This window comes from Dinoponera quadriceps, unplaced genomic scaffold, assembly GCF_001313825.1.
Source record: "Dinoponera quadriceps isolate SergipeBrazil2010 unplaced genomic scaffold, ASM131382v1 scaffold323, whole genome shotgun sequence".
Lineage (NCBI taxonomy): Eukaryota > Metazoa > Arthropoda > Insecta > Hymenoptera > Formicidae > Dinoponera > Dinoponera quadriceps.
In genome coordinates, this window is record NW_014554579.1 from 334,085 (window position 1) to 351,633 (window position 17,549).

General features: G+C 40.7%; 1 protein-coding gene across 1 annotated transcript; it reads right to left on the reverse strand.

Annotated features, from left to right (window-relative positions):
* Nucleotides 1-771: 771 nt before the first annotated feature.
* LOC106752139 (titin-like) lies at nucleotides 772-17,545 on the reverse strand (the record flags this gene model as incomplete). Its single annotated transcript, XM_014633605.1, has 22 exons — nucleotides 772-1,255; nucleotides 1,538-1,843; nucleotides 1,927-2,124; nucleotides 2,208-2,312; nucleotides 2,894-3,044; nucleotides 3,161-3,315; nucleotides 3,386-3,688; nucleotides 3,752-4,197; nucleotides 4,278-4,547; nucleotides 4,734-4,875; nucleotides 4,993-5,283; nucleotides 5,396-5,556; nucleotides 5,622-6,843; nucleotides 7,471-7,759; nucleotides 7,853-8,168; nucleotides 8,290-8,653; nucleotides 8,790-8,942; nucleotides 9,036-9,140; nucleotides 9,223-9,270; nucleotides 9,760-16,363; nucleotides 16,428-16,453; nucleotides 16,765-17,545. Coding segments are annotated over 22 exons (12,639 nt in total), but the record flags the coding sequence as incomplete, so codon positions are not given.
* Between the last annotated feature and the right edge of the window lie 4 nt (nucleotides 17,546-17,549).

A 17,549-nucleotide genomic window follows, 5' to 3' on the forward strand; every position in this document is an offset into this window, starting at 1 on the left:
CGGTCGATTTTCACATTTGCGATAAAGCGTGCATCATTTTAATCTATGTTAAAAATGAGAGAAACTTTAGCTCGGATTTATGATGCAAAGTGCTATTTTCCTGCTTTTAATGAGCATAAAGAGCGATTTTGAAGGAACAGAAAATAAGCGATGATTTATGCGTCAAGAAACACGCATAATTTGCAATAATTTATTTGATAAAATATTTTACAACATGGATAACGCGAAGTATACGACGCGGCGTTGGTTTCGTTAAAATGATGTTATTGCACCTATATTTTACGTCTCGTTCACCAAATACGCGTGGTATTTCTTCGCTTCGTTATCCTTTAGTGCATCAATCTTATCGACGATATTAATTATTATTATACGTAAGAATTAACAACTAAATGTAATCATAACGCGAGAAACAGTCAATATACATTATATGCGTGGAGAATAAATACTAAAGTAACCATCGCAAGCTTTGCCTTACAAGTAATAACGAACGTTACGTAGTCGCGTAATTATAAATACATCGTTAGTAGTGTAGAATGCCACGGTTTTTATCATTCTGATTATTACAGGGAGATACTTAACGCTTCGTCGTCCGCCACTAGTCGCGAATCGAACCTTTACTACGAATATCTCTGGAACTGCACGAGCGTAACGGTAGAATCGTATCGGAGCGACGAAACTGGAATAAAAGGTGACGTCGCCCCCGTGTGACAGACATACCGGTGAGTTTATCTGAGCGTTTTAACGGCAAAGAAAAAAAGATCACTCTGATCATTCTGTGCTGACTAGATTAGCACTCGATAAGCACTCGTCCAGTCTTACGAGTTTCAGTTTCGTCGTATCTAACGATCGCTAACTTGTGCTTCTACGGGAAAAAAAAAACATAATGGCACTTTCGACGTTGTGCTATCAGTCAGGCGTATGTAAGTTCACGACAGAAATAGTATGATAAGGAAAGTCGAAATTGGAAAAATGCGGAAGGGATCATTTGTATCCGCTTAGCAGTAGATCGCGTTGCGAATGCTCAGAAAAGAAAAAGAGATTTATACAAATGCTTATTCGAACAGCTGTTTAGCGTAGTGCCAAATGCGGAAGAAGTACTCGTCTTTTCGGAGTAATCTCGCTCTCGCGTACGAATGTATGTCGGCATCCATGTTATGCTCCCGCAACCATGAGCTCGTATTTTCCGTGCTGAAGCTGATCGACGGGGTCTCTCCTTTGTCCATAGCTTCTGCGACTGGTTCCACGAACGACAATTCTATATAATCAATAAATATATATCATAGAGATTTATGATAAACGACTATATATGGTAAAAATTATATTGTGTGTTGGTATATATTTTATTATTATTTCATTATTATATATATTATTAATATATATAGTATATATATATGGAGTGTTTTACGATTATTAACTTTAGAGATTCTCTGACATTCTTCGAGCGATTTCATTGAGGAAAAATGATCTTTGAATTACTCAGAGAATTTTACTATTTTTATTAATGCGAATTCGAACAATAAACAGTGACAAATCTTACCTGAAGTCGGCACGATCTTAAAGGGTTCTTCCGACTCCAAATGATCGCTGAATCCGATCTCGTTTCGTGCGAAGATCCTCACGAGGTACTCGTGATTCTCTTGCAAGTCTCTAATCATCAGCTTCTGAATATCTGCGCCCACTCTTCCCACTTCCATCCACATGGTCTTCTTCGCGTCTCTGATGGCGATTTTATAACCTTCCAAAGGCGCGCCGCCGTCCGACTCAGGTCTGCCCCATTCGATGATCATCGTGTTCGCTGCGATTTGCCTCATCTCTAACGGGGCAGTAGGTGGAGATGGAACGTCTAAAAACGATTCAGTTGTTAGTAAATTGTTTACGATCGTGTTGTCATTTATCGTAGTTGCTTATATCGTAAATTAAACTTACTGGCGTGAGTCTTCAGCGTGACCGGTTCGCTATTGGTCGGTGTGCTAAGTCCTACGCTGTTCTCCGCGAAAATTCTGAAAAGGAACTCGCTCTCCTTCAAGTTCTCTACGCAGTATTGATGCGTTGTTGCATCCAAAGTTACAATTTTCGTCCATCTGGCGCCTTTTCCGATTAACGGCCTCTTCTCGATCACGTAGCCTGCAGCAGCGGCGAGAAGGTTGAAATTAATAATAATCGCTTTGAATAAAGAATCCCTCGTATTAGCTATATGTCGTACCCACCTATCAATTCTGATCCTCCTGTGCTGGCTGGCGGTGACCAACTTAGAGTGACACTCTTGCTCGTGACGTTCGTCGCTCGCACATTTAGTGGACACGAAGGTGGCGCTGAAGAAAATTCAAGTTACGATTCGCAATGCGTATGTTTTCTTTGTTGCGATTATCACACAGAAAAAATCATTCCATTGGCGTAACTGAATTTTTTGTTGTCTGAAAATCAGATGAAAACTCGATTGTAGGCACAGGAAGATTCCTGTGGGAGGTTTCTGCCCAGTCAATCCTTCTCAGTTGTTTCAACCGAGTTTTAATGCAGCTGAATGTTCATATGAATATTCTCAGTCGCGGTAACAGAGATATCGTTTCTTGTCAACGAGTTTTCATCCGGTCCTTATTTAATTAACTAGGAACTGAGTCTTCTTTCCGTGCAGTTATCTTTCGTAACTACCGAAAGGCGCAAAGTGCGGGTCACAAGGTGAATATGCGAGACTTACTTTTGATCACGACCATTTTCGTCGGTGGAAATATGCCTAGTAGCGCGTACATGCTGCTTTCTGTAAGCTTTATTATCACTGGGCAAAAGCGAAAGCGTTAATGCGTTTAAGCGATATTGCGATGACTGATCGGTAAGTCAGAAAAATCGGCAAAAATATCTAGAAGTAATAAAAATATTCGAAAGAGCGTCAACTTACTCGGTCGTTTTCCCGCCGTGATTGCTTCTTCCGCTGTGTACGGAGGACCGGTACCGACGCTGTTCTTAGCCGTTATTCGGAAATTGTACGACACATCCGTTTTCAGGTCGGACACGGTGGTATTGGTGACGTCTCCTTTCGTAATGGCGATCTGAAAAAGCATCGCAATAGGAACATCGTCGTTATGATTTTCCAAATGAAAATTCATCATCCGGATTTCTTTTGAAAAAATCCGTGCTAATTTTCTACATGAAAAATTGTACTAACTCGTCGCCAAGCTTTCTTCGACGTCTCCTTTGTCTCGATGATGTAATCTGTGATGGGAGTACCGCCGTCGTTCTCTGGAGGCTCCCATTTGATCGTGAACGACGTCTTCGTCATTCCGGAGACTTCGAGAGGTCCTCTTGGCGGGCCCGGTGGTTCTGTCGAACGAAATTCGATTATTCCTTCGAATCGAATTCATTGTTTTTTGATTTAACCGTCTGTCCTTACCGAACGAAGTTCGTGTCCTGATCGGCTCGGATTCCAAAGGATCCGACGGACCAACAGTGTTCGTAGCTACTATTCTGAACATGTAATCGACGTCCTGCTGCAATTTCTGCGCGCAGAAACTCTCAACTTCTTTGTCGACGTCGCCCACTTTCGTCCAGATCTGTTTGCTAACTTCACATTTCTCAATGGTGTATCTCTCCAGTTCCACGCCGCCATCATCGACCGGCGGTCCCCATTCAATAGTGACGCGATCTTGCCTAATCTCCTTCGCGACAACCGGTCCCTGAGGTTTGCTCGGCTTGTCTGCAACGTATCATTAAATATAATATCAAATCTATTCCGATGCGTTCGATTTCTTTTACCCACCTATGACTTTGAGATGACATTCTATCGACGAACTACCAGCCTCGTTCGTTGCTCTTGCAGTATAACTGGCGGTATCGTCTCTCACGAGCGAAGATATCGAAATGACGGACGTGTCCTCCCTCGTTTCCACGGAAATGCGTTTGTCGGTGATCTTTTTGTTGTTTTTCGTCCATTTCACCTCAGGTCTTGGGAAACCGCTGAAGCGGATCTCGATCTTCCACTTGTCGGCCACCGGTAGTCTCTGGTTAGTCAGGCTTTCGTCACAGGTGATCTTCGGCGATTCCTGAACTTTCAGCTGACACGACGTTTCCGCCGTTCCCGCGTCATTGTGGGCCTTAACCGTGAACGTGGCCGAAGACGTTTCTGTGGTACGTTGAATAACGCACTTAGCCATACGATTTTCGTACGTGATGCTGCTGTCGTCGAAGGCCGCACCGTCTTTGAACCTGAAAAATAAGATTTCCGACTCGAGCACACAGTTGGCGCATTTAGCTGTAATTAAGAGGAAAGGTGAAGAGAAATATACCATGTAATGCGAGGCGCCGGTATGCCACCGATTACACAGGAGAGCGTGACAGTCTCTCCCAATCCGATCACGACGCTTTGAAGCGCTTCAAGGATGGTCGGTGGTTCGGCCGCCAATAGTTTAGAGATCTTCAGGTACGGCGTATTCGGCGATGCCTCACCCGGTCCAGCTTCATTGACAGCCGTCACGCGGAAAGTGTATTCTTTGTTGGTGGTTAACTTGGTCAGCTTGTGCGTGGTCTCGTTTATCGTCTCCGTGATTTTGCCCCACCTTGAAATCGAATAATTGTTTCGTTTACCGAAGAGACAAACAGTTTGCTGAGCTTCAAATTTCTTGAAGTGAAATCTTGCTGGAAACGAACGAAAATTTGCTCGAAGAAATTTCGAGAGTATATATATGATCTCATTTCTCTTCGTTTTGTCAACAACAGTTCGTTAAATTTCGAACTATACTCACGAAGATTCCGTCTTTTCGCGATATTCCAAAATGTATTCCACAATCGGAGAGTGTCCGTCTGAATCTGGTTGCTTCCAATGAAGTGTGATACTGTTGTCGGTTATCTCGAGGGGTTCAGGAGTTCCTGGTGCTCCAGGTACCTCTGCAACCAACGCGTATTAATTGTTAGTGTACTTATTTTCTCCATATTATTTCATTGAGACGAGTTCCTTTTTCGAGAATCGTTCAAATATTCAATGTATGATGAACAAATACTCACGCACGACGACGATGTTAATTTCTATGCTGTCTTCTCCGTGGGGATTGGTCAACCTCAGGTTATAATCACCGATATCTTTCTCTTGTACATCTCTGATCGTTAAGACGGCGGAACATTCATCGACGGACGTGACGATTCGTTTGGATTTCTTAACAACGCGACCGTTCACCGTCCATTCGTCGGTCGGTGTTGGAGTGGCCGTGAATTTCACAACGACATCGATGTCTTCGCCCTTCGTCGTTTTATATTTTCTGGGAGTGTCAGGATCGATTCTAGGTGGTGTCTCGATAACTAGAAGAGAAAATGTTAGATTTTGCCATATGTGAAGTCTTATTTAAATTTTTTTTTATAAAGGTTTAAAGATGAGAAAAATAGGATTAAAATGACAATGAGATAAATTTACTTTCGACTTTCAATCTGGATGACGTCTTGACATTGACGACTGCGGCAGTGTACTCGGCGATGTCGTCAGTTGTGCATTTTTTAACGATAAGTTTCTTGATGTTGCCCTCGTCGATAATGCTGTACTTGGAGGTTTGCGTGCGATCGATGATCTCGCCTTTCCTGTAAATTTCACACGATCCATATTTCTTCCCTGCTGATCAACTCTAAATCCCTGATCAACTCACCTCAACCACGTCACCGGCACATCTGTGCGCGACAGTTCGATGAGGAAAGTCGCGTCGGTATTGAGAGGCACTAGAGTAACGTCCGGCAGTTTTTTAATGAAGTCTACCTCGGGCTCTTCGACTGTTAATCTGGCCGAAGAAGTCTGGTTGCCGACTTGGCAAGAATAGACTCCTGCGTCTTCCATTTCCGTGTCGTAGATCTTCAATTTTTGTTTCTTGCCGTCGATCGAAAGGCGCACGTGCTCGGAGAATTGCAGCTCCTGGCCGTCCTTGAACCAGCGCACCAGAGCGTCACCCTTCGTCAGCTCTATTTCGAAGGTGGCTCTCTCGCCTCTGGCTATGGTTACATCCTGCATCTTGCTGATGATCTCCGGTGGCAACTCGACAACCGTTACTTCCGCCGTGCATTCTTCATCCGGCAAGGCGCAGGTATATTCGCCTTCGTCGTGAACCGAGGAACTGCGGATGAGAAGTTTCCTGACGGTGCCGTCCTTTACGAATTCCAGTTTGCCCTTGCTGGGCGTCAGTATCTCGCCGTCTTTCCGCCATATAACGTCCGCCGTTTGCGACGTGATCTCGACCTCCAGGATCGCTACGTCGCGCTCCTTCACCTCGAAGTCTTGCAGCTTCCTGACGAACTCCGGCTTGGTGGCTCTGACCGTGACGTCGCTGGTCGTCACTTGGTTCTTGACGGTGCACTTGTACGTTCCCGCGTCGGTGAGGCCGCTCTTCTTGATGACTAATCTGTGCACACGTCCCTCCTGGATCACCTCGCGATGATCCATCCCGCTGATCTCTTTGTCGTTGTGCCACCAAACCGTGGATACGGTGTGCGAGGTCTCGCAATTCAACTCCAGAGTCTTGTACTCGTCCACCACGATTTCGCTCTGCAACTTTCTCGTGAACGAGACCTTGGCAACGTCCACCGTGACTTTCGCGCCATGGGAAGCTTTGCCGACTGGATTACTGGCGACGCACTTGTAATCGCCGGCATCTGTCTCGGAGTCCGCGTTCTTAATCTCGAGCAAGATATTCTCGCCGTCGTAACTCTCCGTGATGTTCGGCGATTTCTCAAGCGGCTTGTTGTTCCTGAGCCACGTTACTTCCGGGACGGGATTTCCAGTGACTTTGGCGGCTAACTTGAAAGTACCCTTTTCCGGCACGATCACCTCTTGGAAGCGCTCGGTGAACAGTGGAGGTTCCGGTGCGCCGCTTGGTACTTCTGTATTGTGGAAGTACATCGTTACTTATGAAGTATTCTTGCGTACCAAGTCTGATCAAAAAGCACTATTTTGAAAGAGATTGAAGCTCAAAAGCTGGGCTGCTTTGTTTTTTTTTTTCCAGCCATTTTTGCTACATTTTTTCATCGGATCTCGTATAATTATACTTGACAATTAACGATATATACAACGACAAATGCATATCCATACCCTGAACGAACGAGACGTGCTTATCGTTCGCACACTGCGCGGCGAGTGTGGACTTGGAGTTAGCTGAAAGCACTTGGGTAAAGCAATTAGGTAAAGAAGCGTTTTGCAGCATTACACTTAGCAACTTAGCTACACTTAGTTTCGTCGATTAAGAAACTGTCAAAGGCTATATTTACAATCTTTATTTAGAATTTGTCTCACATGAGACTACAAATATGAGAGTAAATAATGCGGCTAAGCTTTTTTCGTTTTGCATTTTATACGATTAGCCATCGGTTAGCACGATAGCGGATGCTAATAATCAATTGATATTTCAGAAAACAAATTAAGACAGCGTAGAAGAGAAGCGTTGTAATATTAAATGCGAACGAAGAGCTGCAATTATGAATTCGAACTTTTTTTGATTGTTGATGTCTTACTTTCGACGGTCAGTGTAGCTCGCGTTTCGGCCTTGCCCATATCATTGACCGCAACGACCGAATATTCCCCAGTGTCTGCTACTTGAGGCTGGATCAGGCTCAATGTGTTAACGTGTCTGTCCTGCTTCGGTTGCGAGCCTTTTACTGGCTTCCCGTCCTTATACCATGTTATCTTAGGCGATGGATTGCCGACTATCTGAGTGGACAAGACGACGGTCTCGCCTTCTTTGATTACGTAAGATTGTAATGGCTCCAATATTTCGGGCGGCTCGCTCTTCCCAGTCTTTACCTGTTTGTTTCGTGAAAAAAGCAAGTTACATCACACACAACACTTACATTTAGAGATGATTCTTATAGGTGTGACCTCGTATTGTCAACCAACCTTTACAGGAATATCTATACTGGCTTCGCCCTCTCTGTTCTTGGCGACGATTTTATACCTTCCCTCCTGTTTCTTTTGAACCTTGCTGATTTTCACGATGCTGCAGTACATGTGCATGTCGCTTTCGGTCGCGACCACGATGTTTTGCTGGCTGACCACTTGGGTATCTTTGAAATACCACGTTATATCTGGCTCCGGCACAGCGACCAGTCGACATTCCAACAACACATCATCACCTTCGTCCACGTATTTCGCCTTTGGTTTCCGAGAGAACGTGGGTGGTATGCCCTCCAATATATCGGCGAGAGACGATTCCCTAAGTATCGTAATAATTATTATTTTAGTAGTAATAGAAAAAGATATAGTAATAATTATTAAGTAATCTTCTTCGTTTTCGTTGACGCAACTTTTTCAAATAAGCTTTGCGAAATATGTACCTCGAAAGACTTTTTCTCGATGGACCAGTAATATCCGATCCGTGGTCCGACAATGGTGCCTCGATGATGAGCTCAGTAGTGCTTGACGCGAAACCTGCAGCGTTCTTCGCGACGCAAGTGAACATACCGGCGTCTTCCGGGAAGACTTCTCTGATTATTAAGGTTGCAACATTATCCTCGTCGTAATACATTTGGAAATCGATAGATGGTTTGATAATAGCGGTCTGGCGGAACCATGTTATTTGCGGTCTTGGTAGGCCTTCTACTTGGCATTCGAACTGAATAGTGTATCCGTCCAGCGTATGAATCGGTTGTAATTTTTCGATGAACCTTGGAGCTGACGCTTTTTCTCCTGGGCCCGGCTCTAGAAAGAGAGAAAAGAAAAAAAATATGAGACGCGTGATATAAATGTTTCGGAAGCTTATGTCAAATTTTAAGTTGCAATTTTTAGTTGGTGAATTTTGTTGCTGCTCTAATTTTGTTTCGTATTAGGTACTTACTCTCGAAAATTGGCAATCTATCGATCTTTTCGTGCAGTTTTCTTTGCAAGTAAATAGTGTAATGCACCTCATTTAGCAGATATTGCGCTGGTACCCAGCCTTTCTCCTCGGTCAAGTGCTTTTTCACAAACCACCAATCCTGATTGGTATGATCTATTGGAAAGTAAATGTTTCGCAGATGTTTATTAATCACGATTGCAATTATTGCGACGTCAATATTGATCATACGAAAAGTAGAAAACTTACCGATAATATAAACTTTTTCTCCTTCAACCAAATTAATAGCTTCGTCTGTTTCGGCCTCGTAAGAACAAATTGAGAACATTGTGTCACCATCACGTACAACATATTCTAAAAGTCATGAATAAAGTTAATCAAAGTGAAACGTGATACAATTTTATTAAACAAATATTCCTAACGAACGGTAACCAACCTTCTTCGGAGATCTCCTCTTCCTTAGTAATGCTGAGAGAAGCTTCTTCTGCAATGTTTTATATAAATATAAAGTAAATGTTGATCGTAGCACGCTTGCTTAATACGATTGTAGCATAGTGAGATATCTTTTAGACGCATATAGCAGTTGTGTCAGCAGGATCTTTCTACTCGCGGATTTGTGCTACTTTGTTTTGAAGATGCATGGTTTTACGATAATTATACAAATGAATTGATCGATATTTTGTTATGCAACGCGACAATGAGATATAATGTCTATTACCGATATGCTTTTCATACGCAGCGGGTTAATGGAAAAAAATTTAGACGCAGGTAAGAAGAAGCTTTCTTTTAAACGGAGACGCGCGCTAGTCAGGTGAAGGAAAAGGAAGGTAAAGCATAAGGATAGAACTTATTCATTCATCTCGTCAAGAGAATTTGAATAACTTTCTGAAAGTGTATTAATCGTTATATTAGCATGTTAAATAAATATTATTTGCAAATATATACGAATGTACGTATATAGACTTCATCAAACCTTCTTCAAACGTCGAGACGCGTCTCTTGGTTTTCAATTTCAGCGCCAAAGATTCCGCATCGGTTTCTTCGTATGAATATTTCCTATCGCGTTTCAATTGCACTTTAACGTCACCTTCTTCAAACTCTTCCACTTTGTACGGAACCTTCTGTTTCTTCTTGCGTCGTCTTAACGGTATTCTCATTTCGTCAACATCAAGCTCTTCGACACTATATTCTTCTTTACCTTCCTCCTCTGACTCATCAATAATTTCCTCGACCGGTCCGGAATCGTCCTCGATTTCTTGAACGATTTTGATCGTTTCTTCTCCGGTCTCTTCGGAATATGTAAGCGGACGTTTCTTTGGCTTTAGACGGACTTTACCGGACATAGAAATATCTTCCTCTTCGTATGTATTTAAAGAGATCTTAAACTCCTGTTCCACATCCTCTTTCGTTTTTGTAGAGCGCGGTCTAAATGTCACGTTTTCCACTTCAGTTATTTCTTTGATGTCCGGCCGTTTCTTTTTTGGTCGTAATTTACGTAAAGTAACATCTTCATAAATTTCTTCAATCGGTTTCGGTGCCTTCTTCGGTGGTTTACGTTTCAACGTGAATTCTTCGACCAATTCTTCCGGTTCTTCTACTTCCACAATTTTCTGAATAGTCAGTTCCTCTGCAGTTACTTCCTCAACTTTCGGTGTTGGTTTCTTCCTTTTTAATAAGACATCTGTAGATATTTCTTCTTCTTCTTTAGGTTCCTCCGGAATACGTTCCTTTTTCTTTATCGTTACGGCCGTCTCCTCAACTTCCTCCAGTACAGGAGCTTTCTTAGCTGGTTTCTTTTTAAGGATAACTTCTTCGCTAATAATTTCTTCCTCTTCCTTTTGCACAACAGCTTTCTTAATTGTAATTTCATCTGCGGCTTCTTCCTTGACAGGCTTCTTTTTCGGTTTCTTTATTTCTACTTTCTCAGTTACTTCTTCTGGCACTTGCTCTTCTTTTTTCGGAACAGGTTTCTTTACGGTGACTTCGGCAGCAGTTTCCTCTGTTACAGGCTTTTTCTTTGGTTTCTTTTTCAGCGTAACTTCTTCAGTGATTTCTTCTATTTTCTCTTTCTTTTCTTCAACGACAGGTTTCTTAATGGTCACTTCGTCTGCAGCCTCCTCTACGACGGGCTTCTTTTTCGGTTTCTTCAATTCCACTTTTTCCGTTACTTCTTCTGGTACTTGTTCCTCTTCTTTCGGAACTGGTTTCTTTATAGTGACTTCGGCAGCAGCTTCCTCTGTGACAGGCTTTTTCTTCGGTTTCTTTTTCAGCGTAACTTCTTCAGTGATTTCTTCTACTTCCTCTTTCTTTTCTTCAACGACAGGTTTTTTAATCGTTACCTCATCTGCCGCTTCCTCTTTAACAGGCTTCTTTTTCGGCTTTTTCAATTCTACTTTCTCAGTTACTTCTTCCGGCACTTGTTCTTCTTCTTTCGGAACTGGTTTCTTTACAGTGACTTCGGCAGCAGCTTCCTCTGTGACAGGCTTTTTCTTCGGTTTCTTTTTCAACGTGACTTCCTCAGTAATTTCTTCTACCTCCTCTTTCTTTTCTTCAACGACAGGTTTTTTAATCGTTACCTCATCTGCCGCTTCCTCTTTAACAGGCTTCTTTTTCGGTTTTTTCAATTCTACTTTCTCAGTTACTTCTTCCGGCACTTGTTCTTCTTCTTTTGGAACTTGTTTCTTTACAGTGACTTCGGCAGCAGCTTCCTCTGTGACAGGCTTTTTCTTCGGTTTCTTTTTCAACGTGACTTCCTCAGTAATTTCTTCTACCTCCTCTTTCTTTTCTTCAACGACAGGTTTTTTAATCGTTACCTCATCTGCCGCTTCCTCTTTAACAGGCTTCTTTTTCGGTTTCTTCAATTCTACTTTCTCAGTTACTTCTTCCGGCACTTGTTCTTCTTCTTTTGGAACTGGTTTCTTTACAGTGACTTCGGCAGCAGCTTCCTCTGTGACAGGCTTTTTCTTCGGTTTCTTTTTCAGCGTAACTTCTTCAGCGATTTCTTCTACTTCCTCTTTCTTTTCTTCAACGACAGGTTTCTTAATCGTTACCTCATCTGCGGCTTCCTCTTTAACAGGCTTCTTTTTCGGTTTCTTCAATTCCACTTTTTCAGTTACTTCTTCTGGTACTTGCTCCTCTTCTTTTGGAACTGGTTTCTTTACAGTGACTTCGGCAGCAGCTTCCTCTGTGACAGGCTTTTTCTTCGGTTTCTTTTTCAACGTGACTTCCTCAGTAATTTCTTCTACCTCTTCTTTCTTTTCTTCAACGACAGGTTTTTTAATCGTTACCTCATCTGCCGCTTCCTCTTTAACAGGCTTCTTTTTCGGTTTCTTCAATTCTACTTTCTCAGTTACTTCTTCCGGCACTTGTTCTTCTTCTTTCGGAACTGGTTTCTTTACAGTGACTTCGGCAGCAGCTTCCTCTGTGACAGGCTTTTTCTTCGGTTTCTTTTTCAACGTGACTTCCTCAGTAATTTCTTCTACCTCTTCTTTCTTTTCTTCAACGACAGGTTTTTTAATCGTTACTTCATCTGCCGCTTCCTCTTTAACAGGCTTCTTTTTCGGTTTCTTCAATTCTACTTTCTCAGATACCTCCTCCGGTACTTGTTCTTCCTCTTTTGGAACGGGTTTCTTCATAGTGATTTCAGCAGCAGTTTCCTCCGGGATAGACTTTTTCTTTGGTTTCTTTTTCAATGTGACTTCCTCAGTGATTTCTTCTATCTCCTCTTTCTTTTCCTCAAGGACTGGTTTCTTAATCGTCACCTCATCTGCAACTTCTTCCTTGACGGGCTTCTTTTTCGGTTTCTTTAATTCTACTTTCTCAGATACCTCTTCCGGTATTTCTTCCTCTTTCGGAATCGCTTTCTTTACAATGACTTCGGCAGCAACTTCCTCCGCGATAGGCTTTTTCTTCGGTTTCTTCTTCAACGTGACTTCTTCAATGATTTCTTCTGCCTCCTCTTTCTTTTCCTCAATGACTGGTTTCTTAACCGTTACCTCATCTGCAACTTCATCCTTGACGGGTTTCTTTTTCGGCTTCTTTAATTCCACTTTCTCAGTTATTTCTTCCGGCACTTGCTCTTCTTCTTTTGGAATAGGTTTCTGTACAGTGACTTCGGCAACCGTTTCTTCAGGGACAGGCTTTTTCTTTGGTTTTTTCTTTAATGTGACTTCCTCAGTAATTTCAGTCACCTCTTCTACTTTTTCTTCAACAACCGGTTTAACCGTTACCTCATCTGCGGCTTCTTCTTTCACAGGTTTTTCTTTCAGTTTCTTTAGTTCAATTTTCTCAGATACATCTTCCGGCACATGTTCTTCCTCTTTTGGGATGGGTTTCTTTACAGTGACTTCGGCAGCAGCTTCCTCCGTAACAGGCTTTTTCTTCGGTTTCTTCTTCAACGTGACTTCTTCAGTTATCTCTTTTATTTCTTCTTTCTTTTCCTCAACGACCGGTTTCTGAATCGTCACTTCTTCTGCGACTTCTTCGATAGGTTCTTTTGGTTTTTGTAATGGCACTTTTTCTGAAACTTCTTTTGTTGGAATTTCTGGTTTTTCCTCGGGTGTCTTTTTTAAGGTAATTTCCTCGGTAATTTCTTCTGGCTCTATTTGTTTTTTCTTAGGTCTCTTTGGTTTTACTTTTTGCTTTATGGTAACTTCATCTACATCTTCTACTGGTTTTGTCGGAACTTTGTCTTTTTCTAATGTTGGGTATTCTATGTCATCCTCCTTCTCGGGTTTATCTTTCTTCCAGGGTTTCAAAGTTATTGTTTCGGGTTCGTCTTCCGGTTTCTCTGCCGTTGGTATTCTGAATTTTACTTCAGGCTCATCTTCTGGTTCTTTTGGTTTCGGTATTCCTTTTACTATAGGAATTTGTTCTATTTCTTGTTCGGGCTTCTTTTTCTTAGGTTTCTCATACGGTTTTGGAACAGGTTCAGGCTCTGGTTTTTCTGGTTTCTCAAATTCTTCAGGTACATATTTCTCAATTTCTGGTCTATCAAATTCTAATGGTTTAAATTCATCGTGTTCTAATGCTTCTTTGGGTTTTTCTTTTTCCTTTTGTGGCACCTCTTCTGTTGTTTCTTTCTTTTTGGGTTTCTTTTTAATTTCCGTTATTTCCTCTGGTTTCTTTTCCGGAATTTTCTTTAGTTTAACCTCTTCTGGTGCAACTTCAGGTTCTTGTTTTACTTCACCTTTTCCTATAACAAGTTTTTGTGGTTCTTCTGGTGTTTTTTCTGGCTTTTTCGGTGCCCGTTCGTAAACAGATTTATCTTCTATTTTTTCAAGAGGAACTTTCTTCAGCTCTTCAAACTCCTTCTCCAATTTCTCTAATTCAGTTAATTCTTTCTCTGATATCTTACGCTTTTTGTATTTTTTCTTTAAAACTTCTAAAGCTTCTTCTGTATTCCTAGACAGAATACCAGTTTGGACCGGATTTTTTTCGATATATGTAATCTGTGGTATTTGTAATTCTGGCGGATAGTCACCGATGAATGTGATTCTGCTACGCAACATGATTTTAGGGAATTTTGGTTCACTGATTTCTTTTTTCTTAACAACTGTTACTTTCTTTAATTTAATCAATCCAAATTGAACTTTTTCTTCCGGTTCAGTATATTTTAATTTTGTAGGTTTGATTTCTTTTCTTTCGATCTTTTGCGGGACTAATTTTTGCATAGATTCAGGTAATATTTTCTTTTCCTTCTTCTTTTTCGTTGGCTCCCACTGAATTTTCTCAGGCATCGGCTCTAATACGGGTCTTTCGTATTCGGGTTCTACCCATTCCTCTATTTCATCTTTCTTAGCGGGTTTCTTTTTCTTCTTTTTGACAATCTTCTTCTCTTTTATTTTATCGGTCGTTTCATCAATTGGTTTTTCTTCTGTAGTAGGGATAATTTCTTCTTTTGGTTTTTCAACTTTTTTCGTTTCTACTGGCAGTATCTCTTCTTGCGGTTTATCCTCAGGTCGTTTCTTTTCTGGAATCTCTGCAATCTTAGTTTCCGGTGTAATCTCTGTTGCTTTCATAGTATCTGGTAGAACTTCACTTATTTTTGTTTCTTCCTTTTTAAGTTTTGTTGGTAACATTTCTTCTACTTTTTCCTCTTCTTGTTTTTCTTCGACAGTGATAGGTTTCTTTTCTGGAATAACCTTCTCTTTTTTAGCACGAGTTAATTTCTTTTCCTTTTCATCCTTTACTTCAACTTTAGCCGTTTCTACTTTTTTCTTTTCCAATACCTCGCCATTTGCCATAGCCGTGGTAACTTCAGTAATTTCAATACTTTCTACCGGGGCGACATCCGGTTTTGCTTTCTTTTCAGTAGGTATTTTATCTGATATAAGTTCTTCAGGTGTTACTTCTGCTGCCACTTCTGTTATCTCGATGCCTTCTTTTAACGTTATATCTTTCTTAGCCTTTTCCTTCTTAGGTTTCTTCAATTCAATATCTTCAACTGTTTCATCCGGCCTATCCTCTTTCGTTTCTATAGCTTTTTTCTTTTTTGACGCTTTCTTTACCATTATTTCTGTTAATTGTATATCTTCTTCTGTCTCTTTTATAGGTACAGCTTGTTTTTCTTCCGGTTTCTTGTCTTCATCGAGTTTGTCGACCGCCATTTCAGGAACAGTTTCAGTAGTCTCTATTTCTTCATGGGCAATTATTAATTTTTTCGCTTTTTCTTTTATAGGTTTCTTTGAAACAATTTCTTCAACAACCTCTTCTTCAACTTGTTGTTCAGCCGTGCGTTTTGGTTTAACTTTCTTAGGTGCTTTCTTTACAGTAACCTCTTTTATGTCAGCTTGTTGCTCTACTTCTTCGATTGGCACTGCTTTTTCTTTCGTTGGTTTTAATTTTTCAGGAAGTCCTTCTGTTGTTGTTTCCGAAATTGTCTCGATGACTTTGAGCCCCTTTTTCTTTATAATCGTCGGTTGTACTTGTTCTTCTTCTGGTTTTTCGCTTATCATTTCTTTACTAATTTCAAGAGTTACTTCTTCTTGAGTAGGAATCGTGCTTGTTTCTTCTCTTGTCACTTTTTGCAACGTAACTTTTTCCTCTTCAATTGCATGCACTACAGCTTCTTCTGGCTTAAGTTTGCCTTCTGTTAACTTCATAATGGGCAATTCTGTTAATATCTGCGTCACTTCGATACTTTCTCTCGGAGAAATTGTAGTTTCAGCTTTTTTCTTCTTTGGTTTCTCTATGACAATTTCTTCAATAATTTCTTCTGGGACATTATCATCAAGAGTTTTCGCTTTTTTCTTTTTTATAACTTTCTTTGTTGGTGTTTCAAGGATTTCAGTTACTTGTTCTACTTCCTCGACTGTTTCTACGAGCTTATCCTCTTCTTTTGGTAGTTTCTTCTTCTTAATAATTTTTTGTGTGGGTGTCTCGATAGTTTCAATCACTTCCTCTTCCTCAATGACCGTCTTTTCTTTCTTTTCTTTTGGTGCCTTCTTAACATCTATTTTCGTAACTTTCGCAGATTCTTCTGTTTCTATTAGAAGTTGAGCCTGTTGCTTCTCTGTTTCTTCTGCTACTATTTCTTTCACCTCTTCTGCTGGAATTTCATGCTTTGCCGGTTGTTCCTGAAAACGTATAATATTGTGTCATATAACATATTAAATAGAATTAATTTATATTTCATCTTACCTGATAAATCGGTTTCTCTTTTGTCCCTGCAAAAAGAAAAAAGAATTAAATTTACATGAAATTTTTATAAAAAAAAACACTTTATAAAATGATGATATTTTTCAACGTTTAGATAATATTAGTGTTGTAATATTAAAGTATATTATTAATATATAAAGTACATTATTAATATATAAAGTACATTAACATAATAGGTCAGCAATTAACATCGTCTTGTCTTTGTTCTTTCTGTTCTGTTTTCATGTTCGTATAAAAGTCTGTTTAGACATTTCGAATAAATATCCTATCGAACTGAATGCAAGCGTCATTGATTGTAATAAGCAATAAAAAAGCTTACCTTTTAATATTGTTTCATCGATTTTGTGTTTTGTCAATCTTTTGTGTTTAGGTTTATCGTGTATTTCTGTAGTGTCTGCATGTTGATCAGTCATGATTGTTGTCGGCCGCTTTTCCTCATCAATAGTTACCCTTTCATCAATTTGCTCAACAATTTCTCCAATATCAACAGGCTTGGCAAATTCTCCATGTGGTAAAGCCTTTACTGTATCCTCAACAATATCTTCGACAGGGCCCTCGGTTACTGTCGTTACAGGTAATTTACCTTCTTCTTCCACGACAATTAATTCGATCTCCTGTTGTTTTCGACCCATACGTTTAATAACTTTTTTCTTTGTGATTTTTCTCGGCTTCTCACCATCAACCTTTTCTTCCATTACTGTGATTTGTTCTCGAACTTCTATATCTTCTGGTTTCACAATTTCGGGAAGTGGTAGAGGTAATATTGTCTCTTCGACGACCTCCTCTATCGGCCCTTCTGTTACAGTCGTTACAGGACGTTTACCTTTTTCTTCCACCGTAACTTCTTCAGTTACTTGCTGCTTTTGTCCCTTGCGCTTGATAATTTTCTTCTTCGTGATTTTCTTCGGTTCCTTCCCTTCCACAATTTCTTCCGTGACTAACACTTGTTCTCGAACTTCCTCCACATCTTTTGGTTTTACAAACTCGGGAAGTGTTAGAGGTAATACAATTTCTTCAACAACCACCTCTACTGGACCTTCGGTCACCGTCGTAACGGGACGTTTACCTTTTTCTTCTACAGTAACTTCTTCAGTAACTTGCTGT